The sequence below is a fragment of the Hemitrygon akajei genome, chromosome 11, assembly GCF_048418815.1.
Source record: "Hemitrygon akajei chromosome 11, sHemAka1.3, whole genome shotgun sequence".
NCBI lineage: Eukaryota > Metazoa > Chordata > Chondrichthyes > Myliobatiformes > Dasyatidae > Hemitrygon > Hemitrygon akajei.
Window position 1 is genome coordinate 30,777,653 of NC_133134.1, and position 25,393 is coordinate 30,803,045.

The window sequence follows — 25,393 nt, forward strand, 5'->3', positions numbered from 1 at the left end:
TGGGATCCAAAATCAGCACCAACCTGATTTTCTCAAACTACCCACATATTGAAATCCTTCATGACTATTGTAACATTGCTGTTCTGACATGCATTTTCTATCTCCCGTTGTAATTAGTAGCCCGCATCCTGGCTACCTTTCAGAGGCCTAATTATAACTCCCAACAGGGCCTTGTTACCTTGCACTTCTTTCACTCTATGAACAATAATTCTACATCTTCCAATCCTATGTCACCTCTTTCTAAGGATTTGATCTCATTTAAAAAAAAATAACAGAGCAATACAACCTCTCTGCCTGTCCTTTTGATACAATGTGTATATCCTGGAATGTTAAGCTTCCAAGTACAATCATGTTTCAGCCATGACTCACTGATGCCCACGATGTCATATCTACCAATTTCTAACTGTACTATAAGATCATCTACTTGTTTTGTATTTTGTCTACTTATTTTTTCAATTTTGTCCCCCTACTACACTGCAACTCATTCCACTGACTGCAATTATGCCCTATTATCTGCCTATCCTTCCTGACAGTCTCACTGCACACTGCCTCTTCTTGTATACCAACTGCTGCATCCTCAGTGCTATCTCCCAGTTTCTTGTCCCACCCCCCACCTAATCAGTTTAAACCTTCCCAACAGTTCCAGTAAACCATCCCGCAAGGATTATTAGTTAATATGGAGCTGTTTTTAAAATATATGCACATTAATATACTAATATTGATGCTTTATAAATAAGGCACACAGTATGAAGACACAAAATTAATGACAAAGTTATGTAAAAGAAAATGTAGTAAATTTAATCCAATGCATACATTTTAGATGCTCTATTAAAATCAAAAACACATTCACTAGAAAAGTTATGTCTTAAGATGTCTTAAGTTATGTCTTAAGGTATGTTCAATTAGTGAACAGATTGATAATAGGATTAAAAATTAATAAGGATTCCTAAAACTTTAAAGCAATTTGGAAAAATGAATATAGAAAAGATTTTGTTGTTGGTGTTGTAGGGTTGTAGATTTGAAATGATCAGAAAGCAACTTGTACACAGATTGTTGGAGCAAAGAACAAAATATAAAACATGAGATTTTAGAAACAGATCATCTGCATCTTTGAAGCTACAGCTGGAGGAGGATATAGGTAGAGTATCTTGGCACAGGTTGAGAATGTCTGTATTCCAGCAAACAGCTTTGTTATTATGAGTTCATTTTGGACATCTGTGAGGTGTGTTGGGGGAGAGATGATGCGACATCATAAGACTGTTAAATTAAAAGGTGGGAATTTGGGGTGAGGCTTAATTTCAAGTCAATGTGGATGTGTAAAGAAACTGCAAAGTATTTTTGCGTTTTAACAAGTTCATTGAAACATAAACACAAAAACAAAAATTCTGCAAATGCTGGAAATCCAGAGAAACATACACAAAATGCTGGACAAGCCCAGCGGGTCAGGCAGCATCTGTGGAGGTGTATAAAACCCTGTTGGAAAAAACTATCACATGACCTCTCACTGGTGGGAAAATTATGTCACTCCACCATCACAAGACCATTACATCATGCCCACCATAGCCTCAATTACATCATGGTCATGTGACAGGCACAAGATACCCATGGGTATGTAACAGTATATACACTTGGCATTTCAGGCTGAGACCCTTCTTCAGCACCCAACTTTTCTTTAACATTACACATAAAGCACACAGTATTCCACTGGACAGTATCCAACTGGATTAAAGCTGCAGTTCAACTGTGCTGTCCATTAACAGTAAAAAGTATGAAATATAACTACATTAGACAGATCTAACGTGTGATTATTTCATCTGATGGTTCCAATTTATTTTTCCCCATTTTCATGTATAAAAGCAGTTGATGAGTCAGTTGACAGTTAAATTTAATTTTCAGGAGTTTCCATGCACTTAGGCATTTAATTAGTGAAATAACTACATAATCTTGAAAGACTTACCGTTTCACAGCTGCTTATTAATACAATTAAGTGACACTTCTTACACTTTGACTTGACTACTCCAGTGAAACCAATTAAATACTTGAACATGACATCTGAATCATATGTTCTAGAGGTTGAGAGCTGTAGGGTTACGGAGCACTGCACATCCACAGAAATTGCATTTGGAATATGACAGAAAGACCCTCATTTCCAATGCTTGTAAATAGCATCTTCTCCACCCCCCAAAATGTATTAAGAAAAATCTACTTGCAAATATCTATAAATAATTATATCCAATGATGCAAATGCCTCAGGAATCAGAGGATTATCCAGATTCCAATCTTCAATTGAGTTACCCAGAGAAACTGAAATCTCAACCCAAATGCTTGAAGTGTAAAAGGATTCAGATGAAAATGGAGCAAAAGTGATTAGAAATGGGAAAATAAATGGCAGGTGCTAATTACACGTTAGAAGAATGTACCTACAAATGTGTATATGCACATATATATGCAGTCCTCATCAATTTTTAGAAATGCACTATAAAAAGCATTCTCTCTGAATGCATCACAGCTTAGCATGCAACTGCTCCGCCCAAGACCCACAAGGAATTCCAGTTGTGAATGTAGCCAGTCTATCACAAAAAAGAGCCTCCCCTCCTTTTGACTCTACACTTCCTAATGCCTCTAAAAAGCAGCCAACATAATCAAGGACCCCACTCATCTCATTCACTCTGTCTTCTGCCCCCTTCGAAGGTAGCAGATACAAAAGCTTGAGAAGGTATACCGCCAGGCTCATGGTCAGTTTGTATCCTGCTGTTTTAAGATACTTGAACTGATGAATTCTTGATCTCCCAATCTACCTTGTCACGGCCCTTGCATTTTTTTTGTCTACCTGCACTGCACCTTCTCTCTCCTTTTGTACTACCACAATGTACTTTTGTATGAATTTACCCATCAGGTTGGCATGCTTTTCACAGTATCTCAGTACATGTGACACAATAATTTGGGATGGCACAATAGCTTAGCAGCTGGTGTAATGCTATTACAATGCCGGGGATTCTGCCACTGTAAATAAAGGGTTTGCACATTCTCCCTGTGACCACATGGGATTCCTCCCACATTCCAAACACAGATGGATTAGTCGGATAATTAGTCAGTTGAGTGCAATTGGGTGGTGCAGGCCTAAACAGAAAAACTGTATCCAAAAAAGACCATGGGTCCAATGTTTTAATCTCATATGACAAAGTAGAAAGTGCATACTGGATTCAAGATGGTGCAGGAAAAAAAAGCTTATACAACTTCAGAGAATTATATTTAATTATAAAATACATAAAGCATAATAAAAGGTTAACCAAGTGCTCAATTATAGTTTGGTAGAAGTGGAGTAGGAAAGAAAATGTATAATCTTAAACCCGTAATCTATAACTCTCAGATGTAGCAGCTCAATCTATTACGGGGAAAATGCAATAAAACAGTGTGAAAAGCCACCATCAGAAGCAAGCAAGTGCAAAAGGTTGAAGAGTAACAGTTCAGTATCACCACTGGAGATAATGATTTTGACAGAAATCACACACACACCCTAGTTTGTGAGTGCACAATGAAAGTAATGGACTTAGCTGAGGCTGCTCAGCTGAATAATGTCTCAACAGACACAGTCAAAGTGAGTACAAGACAAATTGCTACCGGGGAAGTGGGCTTGTAAAAGAGAGGGAGAGCCTTCTAATTATATAGGAAAGAAATCTTGGACATATTAGCCTAAATTTTTCAATTACATTATTTTACCTAAAGCAGTAGCCCAAATCCTGGTATTGAGTCTCATGATAGTCAAAGAAAAGGAGTGTGATTACCTGCTAACTTTTTAAAAGTGGACCTTTTTACCAACCCAGTTAGAATTAAAATGAATTTTTAACATTTTTATATTAGAAGTACTCTATTGGAAATCACATAATCGGTATATGGTTATAGTACTAAAGAAAAGGGTCACTAATACTGTTCTCGATTTAAATACATCATGCTGTATACAGGAGATTAGATCATGGCATGGAGTCACATAGGATATGAAAACTAAAGAGGTTAGTTCCTCCATTGACTCCTCAAATAAGATCATGACTGAATCGATTGTGGCCTCAATCAGTTTCCCACCCTCTCTTCATATCCCTCATCTGCCATGTAATTCAGATGTCTGTAGTCTTTCGAGAAGTTTAGACCAAGGGGTAAACTCAGATAGGGTGAGTGGCTAAAATATGGAATTTGAGATGAATACTAATAGGGAAGTTTTAAGAAGTCTATTAAGCTGGAACATGGCAACCATGTGGTGTTGGGAGAAAAGCAGTGTACATTGGTCAGAAAGGAACAAGAATTGTATCTGTTTATGGGAATTACTAAATATTACTGACAAGGCTGCGATTTATTTACCATCTCAAGATGCTCTTGCAGGGAAAACACATTCTTGACCTGGTGCAGTAGTGAAGCTGTTGTATAAGGAGTTTCAACAATGAAGTAAGGCCAAACACTTCCTCTCTTACTCTGTTTCTCCTCATATGCCTATTACCTCCCTCTGGCCCCCCTTCTCCTTCCCTTTCTCCCATGATCCACTTTCCAGTCAGGTTCCTCCTTCTTCAGCTATCACCTCCCAGCTTCATCCCCCCCAACCTCCACTGTCACCTTCCCCTATCACCTCTCCACTTATACTCCATCCCATCCCTCCACCTTCTTATTCTGGCATCTTCTCCTTTCCTTTCCAAAGAGATTCCCCCTTCATTCTTCAAATGATAGTAAAGTCAATATGAAGCAGAGGAAGATTGCCTGGATTATGATCCTGCTCTGAAGAACTCACACAGCAATATCCTGGGCTGGGATGATTAACCTCCTTGATAACCATCTTCATCTGTGTAGGGAAAACTCCAACAAATGGAGTTTATCCCAAAATGGCCCTAGCAAAGCCAAAAATTAAGTCATAGTATTTTCACTGTTCTACTTAAGCCAGTGATATTTCAAATGTTCAGCACACTTTCCAGTGAATATTACAATGGGCTTTGGTCTTATCAGCCATATTTAGCTGAACTGCAAAATACCAACTGATTATTCAAATATCAAAGAACAAAAGAGAATAGGTGAGTAGTGATGGGGCTTAAGAAATGGTTATTGAGTGCAGGCTGGCAGTATTATTGAGGCACCACCACTGCTCTTGTCTACACATTAAGCAAGTTCACTAATAAGTTCTTAAATGTTACTTCAAGTGGTTTCTTTAAATGTCGGAGCAAGAGTCAAAGTTGAGGAGACTGCAGTCAATAATGAAGATGAGAGGGATTCTCAAACAGACAGCCTCCAATAGTGTTGTCCAAACCAATACTGCATCGTACATAATTCAGGAATCCTTTATGCATACAATTTAGCACTGCTAGTTTGGTTGCATTGATCAACCACTTGATATACTCACTGGAATTTAGAAGATTGAGGGGGGATCTTATTGAAACGTATAAAATTCTAAAGGGATTGGACAGGCTAGATGCAGGAAAATTGTTTCCGATGTTGGGGAAGTCCAGAACTAGGGGGGTCACAGTTTAAGGATAAAGGGGAAGTCTTTTAGGACCGAGATGAGGAAAAACTTCTTCACACAGAGAGTGGTGAATCTGTGGAATTCTTTGCCACAGGAAACAGTTGAGGCCGGTTCATTGGCTATATTTAAGAGGAAGTTAGATATGGCCCTTGTGGCTAAAGGGATCAGGGGGTATGGAGAGAAAGCAGGTACAGGGTTCTGAGTTGGATGATCAGCCATGATCATACTGAATGGCGGTGCAGGCTTGAAGGGCCGAATGGCCTACTCCTGCACCTATTTTCTATGTTTCAATGTTTCTACTTAATGCAAAAATGTGAGTAAAACAGGGCTGAATCCCTTTTCTAGGTTTTTTTAGAACAATTGACTAGAGAAGAAAGACTAGTTTGGGAAATTATTATACAAGTTTACTTTTAATTAATTAAGAACTCAAATTCTGGTGCTCATATACAGGTAGTTGTCATAAACTATTTGGACTGAATATTTATCTACTGCAAAATACTCATTAATTCTATTATTGATTTTGCTTTCTTTTCATTACAATGACATACTGTCATTTTTATGCAGGCTACAAAATTTGTAATAAATCATAAACTACATTAAATTAGGCTGCATTTATGCTTTATGATTAATGTCCTGATAAAATATTCATGATCAGAAAATAAACTAGCCTAGCTTTAATTGTAAAAACAAATATGGAAAAAAAAACTATGCCAACCTGAATCAGATCGAACTACAATTAAACAGGTTTGGGTTGAACAAAGCAAAGAACTGAACTCAATACTGTAATACAATGTACTCCTTACTGTACAGGAAAACAACCACCTTGAAAGAGAGCAAAATATTCTTCAAAAATGAATTAACTATACAATATTTTATGTTTTGAAACAAACCTGCACTGATACCTTTAGTCTAAGTCAAACTTCTTCGAGTTGGTGGCGTGCTTATCTATAAAAAATGTTTTTGTTTTAGCAGGATCAGGAGAAGCTTGGAAGCCCAGGCCAATTCCTCGATTTTGACGAAGGTTCAATGCTTTATCAAATTCCCTTTGCAGAATACTGTTATGTTTTTTCTCTTCTTGCTTGTTAAATGCCATGTTCGGTTTTCCATAAGCATGTCCAGTTGATTGAGTTTGATTAGAAGATTTAAATCCACCCATAAGTCTCAAAAATTTGTTTTTCTGATCCACACTTTCAAACGTGGCTGTGTCCCATTGTGTACCGGTGCACTACAGTGGGGGGAAAAATAGTGAAAATTGAGAATCCTGTATTATCCCAAATATATACAGTACTGAGCAAAATTCAGAGACAAATGTAAAAAAAATCTGTAAAGCTAAGATGCTTTCAAAATAATGAAGTGTTTAAATATTAAAAATTTACTTTAAAGAGCAAAAAACTAAATCATATCAATATTTGGTGTGACCGCCCTTTGCTCGTTTTACAAGACAATCTGCTGGTAAGTTTTTGCAAGCATCTCGGAGAACCTGCCCTAGTTTTCTGCACACTTTGGCTGTCTCGCTTCTGTCTCTATGTAATCCCAGACAATGATGTTGAGATCAGGGCTCTGTGGAAGCCAGACCATCTGCTGCAGAACTTCTTCATCTTCTTTTAGTTGAAGATAGTTCTTTATGACCTTGGTCATGTGACCGGCTTCATTGTCCTGCTGCAGAATGAAGTTGCACCGATTAGATGCCTTTGTGATGGTATTGGGAAATGGATGAGAATATGCTTGTACTTCTCAGCATTGAGCATTCAATTAATTCTCAGCCCCAAGCCTGCAGGGAACCTTCACCGTGCTTCACTGTTAGCTGCAGACACTCGTCCATGTAGCACTCTCCAGCTCTTCTATGAACAAAATGCCTCTTGCTTGAGCCAAAATTTCAAATTTTGTCTTGTCAGTCCAGAGCACTTGCAGCATGGTTCAGTGATCCAGTCTTTGTATTTTTGTGCATCGATGAGTCTCTTGGCTTTGTTTCCACTTTAGAGGAATGGCTTTTTGCCAGTAACTCTTCCATAAAGATCACTTCTGACAAGACTTCTCTGGACTGTAGAGGGGTGTACTTGAGTTCCAGTTGTTTCTGTGAGTTCACAGCTAATAAAAGTACAGGACAACTTCTGATTTAGAAGGGATGTCAGTTTGATGTATCTTTTGTCTGCTGCACTTAGTTTCTGTGGCCGCCCACTGTGTTTTTGGCCCTCAACCTTGCCCATTACTTTGTGCTTCTTCAGAATAGTGTGGACAGCACACTTTGAAACTCCTGTCTGCTGCAAAATTTCTGCTTGGGAGAGACCTTTCTGATACAGGATGGCCACCTTGTGTTTGTTGCAATGCTCACTCTCGCCATGGTGTAAGAACTGATGTTAAAATGCCACATCTGCCACACCCACAGCTTTTAGTTTGGTTGTTCTTCGCCCAGGTTGATTCCTTCTTCACCCATTTCTGTTCCAGTCAATCAGTTTAGTTCATTCAGGTCCTTGTGTCATTGATCATTAGCATCCATTTGTTATCTTTGTTTAATCATGCACTGGGCTATATAGGCACAAAGAAATCAAGTTTTATCAGGACTGATGAAGGGTCTTGGCCCAAAACATCAACTGTTTACTCTTTTTCATAGATGCTGCCTGGCCTACTCTGTTCCTATAGCATTTTGTGTGTGTTGCTTGGATTTCCAGCATCTGCAGATTTTCTCTTGTTGGGATTGGACTATTATTTAACATTTACTTTCTTTAACAAAATACAAAAAATTCTCAAACATTTAATTTTTTGGAGAAGGAATGTTTGGACATCTCAAGTTAGCTATTTTCTACTGACACACTAATGCAGAAGACAAAAAATAAACATCTAAAACAAAAGTTATATAAAAAAATCTAGGGTGCCTAATACTTTTGCACCATATTGTAAATCTATTCCATTAGGCTTAAGGTATCCTCACCAATTTAATGTTCAAAACTAGAAACAGACAAAATATAATGGATTTGATCTATGGTAGATCAAATGTGGCAGCAGTTCATTGGGCGAAGAGGCACAAGCATCTAGTAGCTTGGGTCTCTAATGCATACATTCCAAGCAGATGTGACTATGTAGCAAGGACAAGTTCAGGCAGCCACTAACAGGATAAATGCAGGAGAGTTGTCATGGAATGAGCTCGCTGCGGCAAAGGCCCAGGTCAACTTTGTGGGAACAAAACTTATTTAAGTGGATTTTTGGGTCTCCTATGCTCTACTATCAATAAAGTCTTATCTATAATGCAGATTTCAACTAGTTCTACTCCAAAAGTGTAAAAATCCTTCTCATATTGGCAGCTTTAGTACTCAGGAACAGATTCTATTACCTACTGCTGTGGGGTATAAAAATAAAAGTAATAGGATTAAAAGCAATACTAGGCCCATATTGATTGCTCCACTCTCCAATGAGATCATGGTTGAATGACTTGTTTGCACACAAACCACAGATCCTTGGATTTTTGATATCTAAAATGCAATCATTCTCAGTCTTGAATATACTCAGTGAATGAGCCTCCACAGATCTCTTCCACACAAATCTCTTCCTTCTGCATGGAGAAATTTCTTGTCAATGCTATCCTAAATTGCTGAAACCTTATTTTTAAATGGTGACCCCCGTTTTCTGAAATGTCAGCCAGAGAAATATCATCCACACCAATGTAATTTTAAAAAGTGTCTCTGCTCACAGATCAGCTGGATAAACTATAGCAGTTGTGCAAGTCCACAGTTCAGCAGTTCAAATTCAAGGTTCTGATTAGCAGGGGTGAACCAGACAAATTATACTGTACTTGTTAACTGACATGTTTGACTTTTAAATGCCTTGTCAATACAGGATATTTAGAGATGCACAATAAATGCTGGAATTACCCCAGTGATCCCATGTCCCATAAAATAATAAAACCTCTTCCTATTAAAATGTATATTGAGCCAAAGACAAAAGAGCATAATGAATATCTATTTCTTCATTGATGGCATACAAAGAATATAATAATAATAAACATGAAATGACTGTCATAAGAAAGTAGGATAAATTTGATGCTCTATGTAATTTTTCTACTGGTCTGGTTCTTTACACATTCAATAGCTTCGACATTTTTCTTTTTCTTCTATTGCAAACTGTCAAACTGTCCTCTTAAAACTCCCCCTCTGTAACTACTCCACCTCTACCTCTATCAATATTATACATCAGGTGTTGAGAAAACACAAATAGTTTGAGCATTCTATTTTCTCCTGATGAAAATTTACTTTTGGTTGAAATTCTGTGATCAAAGTGAAAAAAATTTAGCTCACGTTGACATAAACACATATTTTAGACTTCTCAGGGAAGTTTGTCTTTGGCTGCCAGTGCTAAATGGATGCTGAAGTATTAGCCAAATATCAGGAAGGGAATATTATGGGTGGCAGACACACTAATTTCTAGTTATCACCAGCAAATAACTGGATTCAGCATTTCCATATTCAAGACAGTTAATAATAAAGCTGATCTGTACTAATGCAATACAAAATTATTACTGAACCAATGTTACAACCTACCATTTCCTATAGTAACCATCCTATCTCCTGGATTTAAAATTTAAAATTAGCACTGAATGGGATTGTTGATGATCCCATGCCAAATCAAGAAAAAGGATCATTTGGCCAAGATAATTTCATTGACCTTTAATAGTAAGTAGCAAGTACGTGACAAATGTATTATTGTGAAGTTGATTTAATAGTCACAAACTGAATTATAGTTTATAATTTATAAATTTCACTAAAAGGTGAACTTACTTTAAAAGAAGTAGTTTGAATATATTAATAAGAAAACCATTTCTTCATTCAGTAAGCAGTTATCATAAAATATTCAATCTATAGCCAATTAAAGCATCAAAAAATTTAATGTGTACCTACTTTTTTTTCCAAATTATAATATTTGGAAAAAAAAGTAGGTACACATTAAATTTTTTTAATGAGCAAGTAGGACAAAACTTAAAATTATTGCAAGCTAACAACTAATTTTGTTAACTGTCGATTGGGAGGCATTTTGCTGTAACTATCAAGCACTGCAGAATCTTTCAAAACTGAGGAATCAGAGGGGCATTTAAAATATTATCTACGGTAATTGTTAACCTGAAGTTCGTTTTCACAACGATCTGTTAACTTCCTGCATTCTTCCCTATGCTAGAGGTTTCTTTTAGCAATCCATAAAATTATCTGTAAATTGGTAAATTACTTACTAATGGTTTAGTTTCAAAAGAAGATCTTGGTTCAGGAGTATCTGTTTTACCAGATTCTCGATCAATTTCTTCTTGCAAAGCCTTCCGTCTAGCCTAAAATAAAAAATATAAAATTTAATAAAATATCCATTTCACATTTGCAAATTATGCAAATAAGAATATAAACATGGTTTTAGAAGGGTGATAACCTAGACTTCAACCTGTATTTTGATGTTAACATTACTTTCAATGTTTTAAAGAATGCTAATTTCAAAGGTAAATATTGCCACTCAACTTGTGTGGCAAGAAGAACATTTTAGGGGGTGGGAAGCAAGGATTCTATCCTGGGCCTCATTTTGTAAATGCAGTGGCAGCCAATTGACCTCTGCTTCAGTAACTTGTAAAATTTTGGAAACGGGAGTATAATCATATTGGACACTTAATGTATATGACCAGGGACAAATTTCTAGCTGAATGCACGCAGAGATGCTATTGAGAAATGTGGAAATAGTTTCGGAGTTAGAAAATAAAATTCATATTCTGGTTCTCAAGTAAAGGAATCATATTACCAGTTCCAAGGTATTGGAGATTATCTAATTAGAGAATGTGACCAAATTATGCAATCCTCTTTTAGAAGACGTCCATAAACAAACTCTTGGTTTACAGACAATCCTGGGATGACTATGCCCAGATGCTGTTTCCGTGGCACTTTCTTTCTCTTCCTCAATCCAAAAGCAAACTATGAATAACACCCTTTATAAATGATTAACTGATTATTAAAAATACATTCAAATCTCGGTCGGATATCACATTCAGGAGCCTTGACAAAATATTCCCAATGATTGGCAGGTTGGACAATGGATGGATGTCCTACTTTTTTCATATTATTGAACAACAACATATTGAAGTGAAAACAAACAATGGTTAAAGGAGCAGCCAGGTACCTAGCCAAACCTCTCTTAAATGTTGCAAATGAACCTGCTTCCAGTACTTCTGCTGGCAGCTCGTTTCACATACACACCACCTCATAAGTGAAGTTACCCCTCAGACTGCCCTTAAATATCTCATCCTTCACTTTTAACCTATGACCTCCAGTTGTTGTAACACCTAACCTCAGTGGAAAAAAACTGCATGCATTTACCTTATCTATACCGCACACAATTTTGTATACCTCTATCAAGTCTCCCCTTATTTTCCCATGTTCCATTACATAAATGCAATTTCCTTTCCATTCTACCATCAATTCTTGTTTTCCTCTCTTCCGAAAAGAAGCAACAAGTGCTTCCTGGTGGCAATACTTCCCACCCCGTAGTTCTGTTTATAAGGCTTGCCAACTCATTTCAAGGAAGTACACAATCTTGGATGGCCATCATTGTGATGATTTCAATCTGGAAAAATAACAGTAATTTCTAAAATACATTGTTACACACTTAACAGTTCTTTTCCTTGCATGGTAATTTATACATTAAATTCATAGATAATATTTTGAAGCTTTATCCAATGAGTATTTAGGCCAAACATTCAAGAAGACCTCAATTTTGATGCCCTGTGTGCATATGATTTCAGTCTGAAGTATCCAAAATGCTTCATTTGGCCTTATTTAAAGAAAAGAACCAACCAAGGTTCTGAGTCCAAATTGCTACCTAATGATTGCTACCTAAAGAGTGTTTCATCAAAGATAAACTGGATCATATTGAATAGTGATGATATAGCCAGTTATAACTTCTCATTTTAAAACAAGCAGTTGGAGAAATACTGCAGCTAAATTGGCAATAAAATACTTTCAACTGAAATGAAATATTAGATACCTATAAATAGAAAATGCTGGAAATTCTCAGCAGGTCAGGCTGCATCTAACAGAGCAAGAAACAAAAGTTAAAAGTTTCAGGTCAATGACCTCAGCTCTGACAAAAGGTCATCAATCTAAAACATTAACTCTGTTGTTCCTTCCACATGTTGCCTGATCTACTGAGACTGATGCTCACCCAAAATATTTTGACTTTCAAATATAATACTTTGTTGACTGGAAACCATAATTAGAAACCCATCTTCTGCGTATAACTTTTCTCCTAATAATAAAATATCAATTCTCCTTTTTTATTGCCATCTATTGAGTTTATATAGAAGGACTGAAAATGAATCATAGGCCTATACAGTCATGCTGTTGCCTATGTAGCCTGTTCTGCCTGTTTCCTACAATGAACAGGTGTTCAATGCATTTGTGTACCTTGTCTATTGCCACTTCAAATATATTTCCTTTTCTTTCAGATATAATCTGCAAATCATCACTGTCGCATTGCTCTGTTTTTACCTGAAATAACAAAATTCAGCAACATTTCACTTTATCACACATCCATATACAAAAAGTACAAATAAAAATAATTTTATATAAAAAAACACAAATTACTGTTAAGCTGCTTTCAAATAGAACTGCTGCTTGAGAAGGTCATGGCTTCATGGTTCAACACCAAAACATGGCAAAACTAATTCCTTTAAATACCTTACAGTTTAAGCAACATGAAAATTAATTTGCATTACTTTAAAAGCTTGGGTCCCAGGTGAGGCGTCTTTCTTTTCCTTTTTAATTTTCTTTTTCTTTTTTATAGATTCCTTAAGAACATCTAATGCTGCTTCCTGCTTGTCCTCTTTTGTCCTCTTTGAAGGGGAGTGTTGGGATTTACAAATATTACTAGTTTTGTCACATTTCTTTCTTTCTTTATCATTTTTTTCAATTTCTTCTCCTTCAGCAGTAATGGATCTTTTCCTTTTCTTCTTTTTAGATTTTGAACTGCATTCAGTGACATTTTCCATTTGTTCCAATTTGTTCCTCTCATTTTCCATTGATGAATGTTCATTGTGTGGCTCTTCTGGTTCCAATAGTTGCCTTTTGGAATGAAGCTTTTCTTTCTTCTTCTTTTTTGTGAATTTTTTGTCTGTCTCATTGTTATGGTTGTCCACCTTTTGATTATCTTCTTGGCTGAATTGGTCATTCCCAGTTTTGAGTTCACCAGAATGTTTGTCTTTTTTTTGTTTCTTTGGTGATTTTTCACTTTCATGTGTTTCAATATTCTCCATATGAGATCGCTTCTTCTTTCTCTTCATAATTTTGGCATCAGCAACACAAGGTTCACCTGTCAATTCATCTGCAGTACCATCTGATGTTTTGATACCTTTAGCTAAGCCTTCTTCCACACTGACACATTTGACACCACCTTTGCTCATACTCTTAACATGTTTGGCTTCATTCTGAACTCTGCTTGCTTCATCCTCACATATTTTTCTATTACTCTCTTCAGAAATGATCTGTGAGTCAGAATCATCATCTGGCTTACACTTTTTTTTCTTTTTCTTTTTCTTTTTTAAACCACCATATACATCCTCCTGAACTTCTCCTTCTGGTGGATTCTGTTTCTTTGTCAATTTTATCTCAATCTTGGATTCTTGATCTTCTTCTATAGTGTTTGCCTTTTTAGATTTGCTTTTCTTCTTCTTAACTGACTTTATATCACTGCACCCTTCAGGGTACAAAGCTAGTTCCGATTCATTTGCCTCATTTAGAATAGTTTTCACTTTATGCTTTTTCTTTTTCTTCCCTTCAGATTTATGTTTCTCACTGAATTCTTTTCTCTGAGTGTCGGTTACATTTACTTCAATTTGTTTTTTGTTCTTTACTGACTTTGACTGATTAGCCTTAATGTCGTGTTTGTGCATTCTGAAAAAAAATAAAATACATTAATGTCCCAATTAGTTAACTTGATAATTTCAGACACACATTCTCACATTCCATATATTCAGTAGGCTGCTACAAAAAGCTTTCAACAATTTCAGGATCACAAATATTTCATCTTCTGTGTTTAAGCAAATTCATTTTATTTACATTTTTCAAAAAATATCTGACTTCATAATGAACTGTTATTTTGGAATATGCTGGAGTTAGCATTTATTTCATTTGATTTAATCAAGACACCAGTATGTTAAAATTACTACATTTTGATACTTAAAATACATTTTATTAAATACTTGAAATATTTTTCAAGGACATAAAAAGCATTTTATTGATGTCTTTCTTTCAGCATTATTAGAAGTATAAGGTGGCACAAAATTGTCAGGCAATATCTAATGCATAGTTCAACAAATAAAGGAGCTGTGGGACTAAACTCACAGAAACATTTGCAAATATTAGACAAAATAAGAAAGCAGGTAAAATGAACATAAATAAGAGCCACAAAAGAACATGAAGAAGTTATGAGAAGTTATAATCAATGGCTCAACCTCATTCATACATACAGTTTAAGTCAACCGCATTTCAAAGCCTTGGAAGGGTTTCAGAAGAGTTACCAGAATGAAGGTAGAATATAGGACATGTAGCACAGCTCAGGTGCTTCGGCCCATGATGTTGTACTAACCATTAAACCTATTCCAAAATTAACCTAACCCTTCTCTCCCACATAGCCCTCCAATTTTATATCATCTATGTACCTATCTAAGTGTCTCTTAAATGTCTTTAATATCTCTGGCTCCCCTCCACCTGTGGCAGTGCATTCCACGCATCCATCTTTCTCTGTGTAAAAAAAAACTAACCTCTGATATCCTCTCTATACATTCCTCTAATCACCTTAAAATTATGCCCCCTTGAATTAGCCACTTCTGCCCTAGGAAAAGTCTTTTGGATGTCCACTCAATCTGTGACTCTTAACATCTTGTACACCTCTACTAAGTCACCTATGATCCTCTGCTCCAAAGAGAAAGGCTGTAGCTCGCTCAACCTATTAACTTAAGACATGCTCTCCTATCTAGGCAGCACCTTGTAAATCTCTGCATTCACTCTAAAGTTTACACATCCTCCTCTGGGCAGACCACACTTGGAATACTGAGTACAATATTCCAAGTGTAGTCTAAATGGGGTTTTATCCAGCTGCAACATTATTTTGCAGCCAAACTGGATTTGTTTTTCTTAATCTCAAGTTGGCCAGGACAAAATAAATAGCCTTTCTCTAAACAGAAAATAGGGATAAGCATTCCGTTATGCTGGATTTTTGAAAAAAGGTAATTTTATACTACATAAAAGCTGAACCAATGAACAAATATTCACATCAGCTCTTCTGAGTGATTATAAGAGATTTCTAAAGATAGTGAAAGAGCTGGTCTAGTTATCAACACAAAATGCTGGAGGATCTTAGCAGGACAGGCAGTATCTATGGAAGAGAGTACAAAGTCAACGTTCTGCACTGAGACCCTTCTTCACGACTGCGAAGGGAGGTGGGGGGGGGGGGGGGAGATGCCTGAATAAAAAGATGAGGGAGGGGAAAGTGGCTAGCTGGAAGGTGATAGGTGAAGCCAAGTGGGTGGGAAAGGTCAAGAGCTGAAGAAAAAGGAATCTTATGGAAGAGGTGAGTGGACAATAGGAAGAAGGGAAGGAGGAGAGGACCCGGGGGAAGTAATAGGCAAGTGAGAAAAAGTGAAAGGTTAGAGTGGGGAATAGATGAAGGGGGGAGGGGGATCTGTTCACTAGAAGGAGAAATCAATACTCATATCAACAGGTTGGAGGGTACCCAGAAGGAATATAAGGTGTTGCTCCTCCACCCTGAGGGTGGCCTCATTTTGGCATAAAAGGAGGCCATGGATTGACACATCAGAATGGTAATTGGAATTAAAATGTTTGGCCACCAGGAAGTTCTACTTGTGGCAGACAGTGCGGAGGAGCTTGACGAGCAGTCCCCAATTTAGGACATGTCTCACCAATGTAGAGGAGGCCTTATCAAGAGCACCGTACACAACAGATGACCCCAGCAGATTCACAGGTGAAGTGTTGCCTCATTTGGAAAAACTGTTTGGGGCCTGGAATTGGTAAGTGTATCTCAACGTAAATTAACACTACAAGCTGCTGAAGTATAATGGGGTCTATAGCTGTTAACTTAAAGAAGATGAACATGTGAGAAAATTCCTTAATTTGATTTTGAGCTGGCCAATTGCCAAGTTTCTCAATGAACAAATAAAAGTGGAGCAGATAATTGTAACCAAATCCTAATTCATTAGCAGAAACGTTGATTATTCACATACTGGTTTTCTGCAAAGAAAACTTAAAAAATGCCAAAGAATGTGAAACCCACCATTAGTATTCAGAGAGCAAACATGAGGAAATCTGTAGATGCTGGAAATTCAAACAACACACACAAAATGCTGATGAAGGGTCTCAGCCCGAAACGTTGACAGTTCTTCTCCTTATAGATGCTGCCTGGCCTGCTGTGTTCCAGCAGCATCTGACAAACTAAATGTTTGGAAACCAGTACAAGAGTGAAGTAATAATTATATTAAATAATATTAAGCATGAACAGAAAAGGTATGCTATTAGAATCACCTCAAAGTTAAAGGAAAAAGACTCTGTAAAAATGTGCATGAAGTCATAGGTCACTTTGAGGCTACCATTTTTCAGCAGTGTTCATGTTAATAATTACCTACATACAAAACTATTCTCCTAATCACAGGAGCAGCACAAGAATCCATTCAAACCTGATGTCAGTCATCCAATTAATAACACTTTCCCACAGCCCTGAAAATTATTACCTCTATGGTGTTTATTCTCTGCTATTTGAGTTATCACTCATTTGCAGCTTTATGCAACTGTGGTTAGGCCACATATGTAGTATTGCATTTAATTCTGGTCACACATTGTATGATGGATGGGAGATTTTGAATGGCGTGCAGAAGAGGTTTACTGAGATGCTACCTGAGGGCAAATGCTGTAAGGAGGATTGACAAACTTGAGTTGTATTCTCTGGAGAGGCCTCAATGACTATCATCTAGTAAGTTACATCTACAGTGATGAAGTGTTTTGAGAGACTGGCGATAAAACATATCAACTCCTGTCGGAAAAGCAACTTAGACCCACTCCACTTTGCATACCGAAGCAAAAGGTCCACAGCAGATGCATCTCATTTGCCTTTCACTCAACCCTGGAATATCTGGTCAGCAAAGATGCATACACCAGGATGTTCTTGATCAACTACAGCTCAGCATTCAATATCATTATCCCTCAAAACTAAGCTTCTACATCTAGGGTCTCAATACCTCCATGTGCAATTGGATCACCGATCTCCTCACTTGCAGACCCCAGTCAGTTGGATTGGCAACATCTCCTCCGTAATCACCATCAGCACAGGTGTACCACAACACTGCGTGCTTAACCCCTTGCTTTACACTTATGACTGTGTAGCAAAGCACATCCCCAAAGCCATATTCAAGTTTGCTGACAACACCACTGTCGCAGGCCAAATCAAAGATAGTGATGAATCAGCATATAGGAGGGAGATTGAAAATCTGGCTGAGTGGTGCCATAACAACCTCTTACTCAATGTCGTTAAGACCAAGGAGCTGATTATTGACTTCAAAAGAAGGAAACCAGAGGTCCATGAGCAAGTCCTCATCAGAGGATCAGAGGTGCAGAGTGTTGGCAACTTTAAATTCTTCAGTGTTATTATTTTGGAGAACTGTCCTGAGTCCAGCACACAAGTGCAATTATGAAGAAATCTGAGGGTTATATATGGTGACACACATGTATTTTCATAATAAATTTACTTTGAACTTTGAAGATTTGGTATCTCACCAAATATTCTTACAAATTTCTAGTTGGAGAGCATTTGCACCCTGGTATGGAGGCTCTCTATCAGGATGAATACAGGGCACTGGTGGAGGACCTTTGTCAAATGGCGGAAGCTGAATCATCTGCAGCTCAGCATCAGTAAGACAAAGGAGATGGTGATGGACTTTAGGAAGACTAAGCCTGCACTGCTCCCTGTTACTATTGGTGGTGAGGACATGGATATGGTGAGGACCTACAAGCACCTGGGGATGCACCTGGATGACAGATTTGAGTGGAGCACCAACACTGAGGCTGTGTACAAGAAGGGCCAGTCACCTCTACTTCCTGAGGAGACTGAGGTCCTTTGGAGTATGCAGGCCTCTTCTTCACATGTTCTACTAGTCTACTGTCACCAGTACAATCTTTTCTGCAGTGGTATGCTGGGGCATTGGCATCAACATGTGTGTTCCCACAGGCTAAATAAACTGATTAGAAAGGCTGGCTCTGTTATAGGAGTCAAACTGGATACACTGGAGGCTGTCTAGAACAAAGGATCCTACAGCAAATCCTGACAGTTTTGGACAATGTTTTTCATCCTCTGCATGCCACCTTAGCTGAACAGAGGAGCACTTTTAGCAATAGACTAAGACAACTGTGTTGCCTCAGCCATTAGGCTCTATAATGAATCAACTTTTAGCTGGGGAAGTGATGATCCCCTTCCTGTTACACTGCTCGAGATAACTTATTTTTTATTATTTTTATTTATAATATTTATATATCTGTGCACTCACAATGCTACTTTGACACTGTAATTTCCTTTGGGATCAGTAAAGTATCAATCAATGCACAGGATCAAAACAGGCTGCAGAAGGTTGCAGATTCAGCCAGCTCTATCACGGGGCACAATCTCCCCCACCATCGAAAGTATCTTTAAGGGGCGAGAACTCAAGATGGTGGCGCCCATCACTAAGGACTCTCACCATCCGAAATGTGCCCTCATCTTGTTACCACTATCAAGGTGGAGGTACAGGAGCCTGATGGTCCACAGTCAACAATTCAGAAAAAGCTTCTTCCACTCTGCAATCATAATTCTAAACAGTCCATGAACTAATGAACATTGTCCTCACTATTCCTTTTTCCTGTTGCTCTATTTATTTTGCAATTTATAATAATTTTAAGACTTGCACTGTACCACTGCCATAAAACAACAAATTTCACGACGATTCTGGCTTCTACCACCTTCCTTTCCAGTCCTGATGTAGGGTCTTGGCCTGAGATATCAACTGTTATTCTTAACCTACCACCACATCAGCCTCCACATCCAACACATTACCCTTCGCAATTTCTGCCATCTCTAAAGACACGTTACCAAAAAACAATCTTTACCACCCCCCACCTCTGCTTTCCAGACATCACTTCATCCGCGATTCCTTTGCCCATTTGTTCCTCCCTACTAATCTCCCTCACAGCACTTATACCATGCAAGTGGCCCAAGTACTACACCTGCCCATACAAATTCTCCTTCACCTCCATTCAGGGCCCCAAACAATCCTTCCAGTTGAGGCAACACTTCACTTGGGGTCAACTACTGTGTCCAGTGCTCCCAAAGTGGCCTCCTCTACATTGGTGAGACCCGTAGTAAATTAGGGGGCTGTCTCGTCGAGCATCTCTACACCATCCACTACAAGCCGATCAGTTTAATTCCGATTCTCATTCTGATATGTCGATTCATGGCCTCTTCTTGTGTCAAGATGAGGCCACACTCAGACTGAAGGGTACAACACCTTAACTCCATCTTCTTCAATTTCTTCTTCCAGTGAACAAATCCACCCCCCCCCCCCCACATTCCCCACTCTAACCTTTTACTTTTTCCTCACTTGCCTATTACTTCCCTGTGGGTCCCCTCCTCCTTCCCTTTCTTCTATCCTCTCCTATAAGATTCATTCCTCTCCAGCCCTTGACCTCTCCCCCCATCTGGGTTCACCTATCCCCTTCTAGCCAGCCTCTTTTCCCTTGCCCCACCTTTTAATTCAGGCATCTCCACCCTTCCTTCTCAGTCCTGATGAAGGGCCTCGGCCCAAAATGTCAACTGCTTATTCTTTTCCATACATGCCGCCTGACCTGCTGAGTTCCTCCAGCATTTTGTGTGTGTTGCTTGGATTTCCAGCAGCTGCAGATTTTGTGTTTGCGATCAGCTGTTATTCCCATCCACATTTGCTGCCTGACTTGCTCAGTTCCTTCAGTATTTCATGTACGTAAGGTTTGAAACATCTACATGATCTCTCGTATTTAAAATTCCATGTCATGTAAGAAAGTGATAATTAACCTGATTCTGAAAAAACAGGGAAACTAGCCATTAGAAATCATTATAAAGAACGTTTCTATGAATTATAAGCTGCATGGAAGGTGAAATGTCAATGCACAGTGGGGAGTATTTTAAGTGGTTGGGTCGCATCTAAGCTGGTACGAAAGCACTAATGCCTAGGAACAGAAAGGGCTACAGAAAGTAGTGGATACAGTCCAGTCCATCATGGGCAAAGCCTTCCTCAGCATCGAGTACATTTACATGGACCTCTGCACAAGAAAACAGCACCATCCAGGCCATGCCCTCTTGTCATCAGTACTATGTGGTAGGTTTACCCTGCAACCATCAAGGTCCTGAGAAGGTGAATGAAGTTCTGATCTAGAGATTCACTGTTAAGAACACCTTACAGCTCATATTCTCGGCAATATTTTTATTTGCACAATTTGTCTTTTGCACATTGGTGTTTATCAATCTTTGTTTACATATTGTTTTTTGTAAAAATTCTATTTTTTTTTCCTGTGAACGTTTGCAAGAAAATTAATCTCATGTTAATATATGGTATACAAGTTGCAAGAAAAAGTTGGTGAACCTGGTTTTCTGCATTAATTACTCTGATCTTCACCTAAGTCACAATATTAGGCAAACACATCTGCCTGAACAAATAACACACAAACAATTGTACCTCTCATCAATACTGTGTACAGTACACCATTTAAATAATTATAGTCCAGGTTCAAAAAAGTATGTGAACCTCTGGGGTAATGCCTTCAACAAAAGCTATTTGGAGTCAGGTGTTCCAATCAATAAGATGAGATTGGATGTGTGGGTTGTAGCAGTGCCCTGCCCTATAAAAACAAGACACACAAAGTCAGCTTACTGACAGACCCTGCTCTTCTCAAGAAAGATCAGCTTACATGCAGCATGCCTCAATCAAAACAACTTTCAGAGGACCTTAGAAGAATTGTAGAGATACGTGAATCTGGAAAAGGCTACAAAAGCATTTCTAAAGTCCTGAGTATTCATCAGTCCACAGTAGGAGAAATTGTTTAAAAATTGAGGAAATTCAATACTGTTGCTACTCTCCCTTGGAGTGGGAGTCCTGCAAAGATCACACCAAGAACAGAACGTGCAATGCTGAAGGAAGTGAAAAAGAACCCAAGGGTACCAGCAAAAGACCTGCAAAAATCCCTAGAACATGTCCAAGTTCTGTTCATGAGTCCACTATAAGAAAAACACTGAACAAGAATGGTCATCAAAGGACATCATGGAGGAAACCACTGCTGTCCAAAAAATATTTGCTGCATGTCTGAAGTTTACAAAAGACCACCTGGATGCTCTACAAAGTTTCTAGGACAATTTTCTGTGGAGAGATGACACAAAAGTTTAACTTTTGGCAGAAATGCACATCACTATGTTTGGAGGAAAAAGCACGGTGGAGCATTGTAGTTTGGGGCTGCTTTGCTGCCTCAGGGCCTGGATAACTTGCAATCATTGAGAGAACAATTAATCCAAAATTGTATCAAGACATTTTAAAGAAGTGTCAGGGTAGTGGTCCATCACCTGAAGCTTAACAGAAGTTGGATGATGCAACAAGACAATCATCCAAAACACAAGAGTAAATCAACAACAGAATGGATTAAAAAGAAGAAAATTCATGTTTTGGAATGGCCAAGTCAGAGACCAGACCTTAATCCAACTGAGATGCTGTGGCATGTCCTGAAGAGGTTTGTTCAAGGTATCCCAGAAATTTTAATGAACTGATGCAGTTTTTATGGAGGAATGGTCTAAAATTCCTCCTTGGCATTGTGCAAGTCTGATCAGCAGCTACAAGAAACATTTAGTGGTGGTTATTCCTGCTAAAGGATGTTCTAGCAGTTATTAAATACAACAGCTCTCATATTTTTTCCAGCCAGGGCTGTGAATGATTAAACAATGTGTTCAATAAAGACATGTAAAGTACAATTGTTTGTGTGTTGTTAGATTACAGATTGTGTTCGTCTATTATTGTGACATGGATGAAGATTAGACCACACTTTGAGTAATTAATGCAGAAAACCACATAATTGCAAAAGGTTCACAACTTTTTCTTGCACCTGTATGTACTTCGATAATAAATTTACTTTGAACTTTTTAAGCTGTCACACTCCAAATCATAAATGTGCCAAATGATTGTTGGTTTTGTTCAAGAACGAGGATCAGGAATTATTCAACATGTTAGAATGTTGAATTGTGGTGGGCCAAGAGATGCTGTGAGTGCCAAACTAGGAGAGCCAACGAGAAAAAAAAGTTAAGGGGACATATACCCAAATTGTGTTCTCAATGTCAGGCATAGACCTGCCCAAGACCATTCTGCTTACGTTATTGCAGAAACAGGCCTCAGAAGTGCTGCTAAGTTCTGCTTCTCCAAATGTGGGTCATGGATGGCAAAGGCTATTCCAGTGCGAATGGAAATCCAAGTAGCCCGTTGTGTTCTAGTTATTGCACATCATTGGGGAGCACTGATCTCTTCCTTGCCATATTCTTCTGTAGCCTGGACTACCTACAGGAAAGGTACACCGATTATCTCTGAAAAATTCATTGAAAGAATAAGTAAACCAATGTCAGCATCATTCCTAGGCCAACATCCCATAATTGAAGCCCCAATTACACTTATTTGACAAGATATGACCAAAATCAGACTCAATAGAACAGAGAACATAGGCATCTATAGCACATTACAGGGCCTATGGCCAACATTGTGCCGACCATGTAATCTACTCTAGAAAGTGCCTATAAATTCCCTACCACATAGCCCTCTATTTTTCTACACTCCACATACTTATTAAAAATGAGTCTCTCAAAAGAGACGGTGCCTCCTCCACCGCCACTGGCAGTGCATTCCAAGCACCCACCCCTCTCTGTTTGAAAAACTTACCCCGGACATCCTCTCTATACCTACATCCAAGCACCTTAAAACTATACTCTACCCTGACACCTTCCATGGGAATTGATCACTAGGTGGACAGAAGAAAAGATTTAAGGATTCAAGATTCAAAGGCAACATGGAAAAAAATACAGCAACTAAATTGGCATTGAGAATTCTTTGCCTCTGATGTGGAGAACGGGCATTTATGATGGTACTGAGGACCTCAAGTTCTCGCAATGAGATAAAAACAAAAAAGGAGTGTAACCATCTCAAAATTATTCATTTGAACTGTCACGCACCTTGTCTCATTTGTGGGGAAAGTCTGCAGTTCCCACAGTGGCCTTATCAGTCACTTCAATACTCACAAAACTGGAGCAGAAGAAAGCAATCCTTGATCCTGAGGGATCATCCAAGAAAAAGACATACATAGAGGACCTCAGAGAAGAACATTACAGACTCTTCGCCCAAGCTGCAGGTTCTGATTTTTTAAAAATAGAAATTGTATCATGTAGGACTTCAATTATGTACAATATGATCAAATTTCTCAGCCAGTGTTTGACTACCTGTTAAAGTCGCTGTGGCATGGAAGCATATGCTGTTTTCTAGTTTCTAGATGTCAGTGGCATCATTCGTAAAGTCAACAGCAATACAGAAATAGGAGTGTACACAAAATTATCAACTTAATATAAATTGCAGAAGTAGCTTTAAGTTTCCAATGGTGAGGTGTATATGAACTGCAATTATGCAAATTATTATATTCATAAACTAAACGAAATATTGAAAATAGTTTAATTTTCAATTACATTGAACATTTTGACTGTACCTTTGAATCGGGGCCAAATTTTTCACATTTCTTTAGAAATGCATCCATTTAATCCTATTTCACTGCTTTGTTGCAAAAACCACTCTATGAGGAATGGGGCACAACAATCATTACAGTAAAAAAAATAAATATTATTCTAAGCATTATAATTAAAAGCCAGTGTGGAAAAGAATGAAATTTTAATACAATGCAGTTGCTTCTTAAACTTCAGCCTGAAGCCATTCCTCTCTCAGTTCCAACTTCCCTGTAACTAATTGATAACAATTTACTTTGCAGCTAGAGAAATTAATCAGTTGAAAATTTTCCCTGACATGGTGAACATTAAATAATTCTCACCTGTTGCAACAAGTGAGAGAAGACAAGCGCAGGCCTTGCTTTGAATCCCCACACACGTGTACGACAACGGTATCGGATAACCCGGTAATGAAAGCTCGGCCCTTCCACTCGCGCGCAGTGGCATGTGGGTAAAGGTTGCCTGGTAACGCGTACAGCCGAACATGGCGAAGGTGATCGGAACGCCCGTGGAGAAGAACCTGTGGCAGGAGATCTGCGCAGGTAGGAGTGCGACGAGAACGTCCCGGGAAGATTTGCACCCGGATCACAATTACACACTTAAAAACTCACAGGTGGTCAAGGCAGCAGAGCTGACATTCTGGGTCAGTGATCATCCATCAAAGCAAACACAAGATATGAAATGCAATAAAATGTTTCAATTATTCAAGTTATTATTCAGATCGTAGCCCTTAATCATCATGGATATCATGCACAAAGGAAAAGTGCATATTGGATGACCCTGTCAACATAACGTGAGGGTCAAAGAAAAAATATCTGGTAACAAATTCCACTAAAGAGGCTACTGAAATCCACTTTTATGACAATTTTGGGCTTGTCTGCACTTTGATCCTGACTTCTAGAAAGGTTATTTAAGTCCGTTGGTGCACCTTGTCTTATTTCTTGCTGGCTTTGCCAAGTTACTCAACGGCACCAGTAATATTGGGCAATAGTGTGAATTCTGCATGAGAAAGTCTGCAGATGCTGGAAATACAAAGCAGGGCAGGCAGCATCTGTGGAGAAGAATAAACAGTTGACA

The 25,393-nt window shown here is 38.3% G+C and overlaps 2 protein-coding genes across 3 annotated transcripts in view; one reads left to right on the forward strand and one right to left on the reverse strand.

The window, feature by feature from the left end:
• Nucleotides 1-3,237: 3,237 nt before the first annotated feature.
• On the reverse strand, nucleotides 3,238-24,796 carry LOC140735458 (uncharacterized). Its single transcript, XM_073060555.1, has 5 exons — nucleotides 24,640-24,796; nucleotides 13,230-14,403; nucleotides 12,919-13,002; nucleotides 10,713-10,805; nucleotides 3,238-6,722 (listed from the first exon to the last, which is right to left on the reverse strand). Exons 2-5 carry the CDS (start codon nucleotides 14,400-14,402, stop codon nucleotides 6,402-6,404), a joined length of 1,671 nt encoding a protein of 556 aa, XP_072916656.1. The 5' UTR covers nucleotide 14,403; nucleotides 24,640-24,796; the 3' UTR covers nucleotides 3,238-6,401.
• Nucleotides 24,759-25,393, forward strand: part of iqck (IQ motif containing K) — a 91,261-nt gene continuing 90,626 nt past the window's right edge. The window contains exon 1 of one of the 2 annotated variants that reach the window (XM_073060558.1): nucleotides 24,759-24,858. In XM_073060558.1, coding sequence (XP_072916659.1) covers nucleotides 24,801-24,858 — 58 coding nt within the window. In that variant the 5' untranslated portion in view covers nucleotides 24,759-24,800. The remainder of the gene's footprint in view (nucleotides 24,859-25,393) is intronic. The other variant, XM_073060559.1, reaches the window with a different exon arrangement.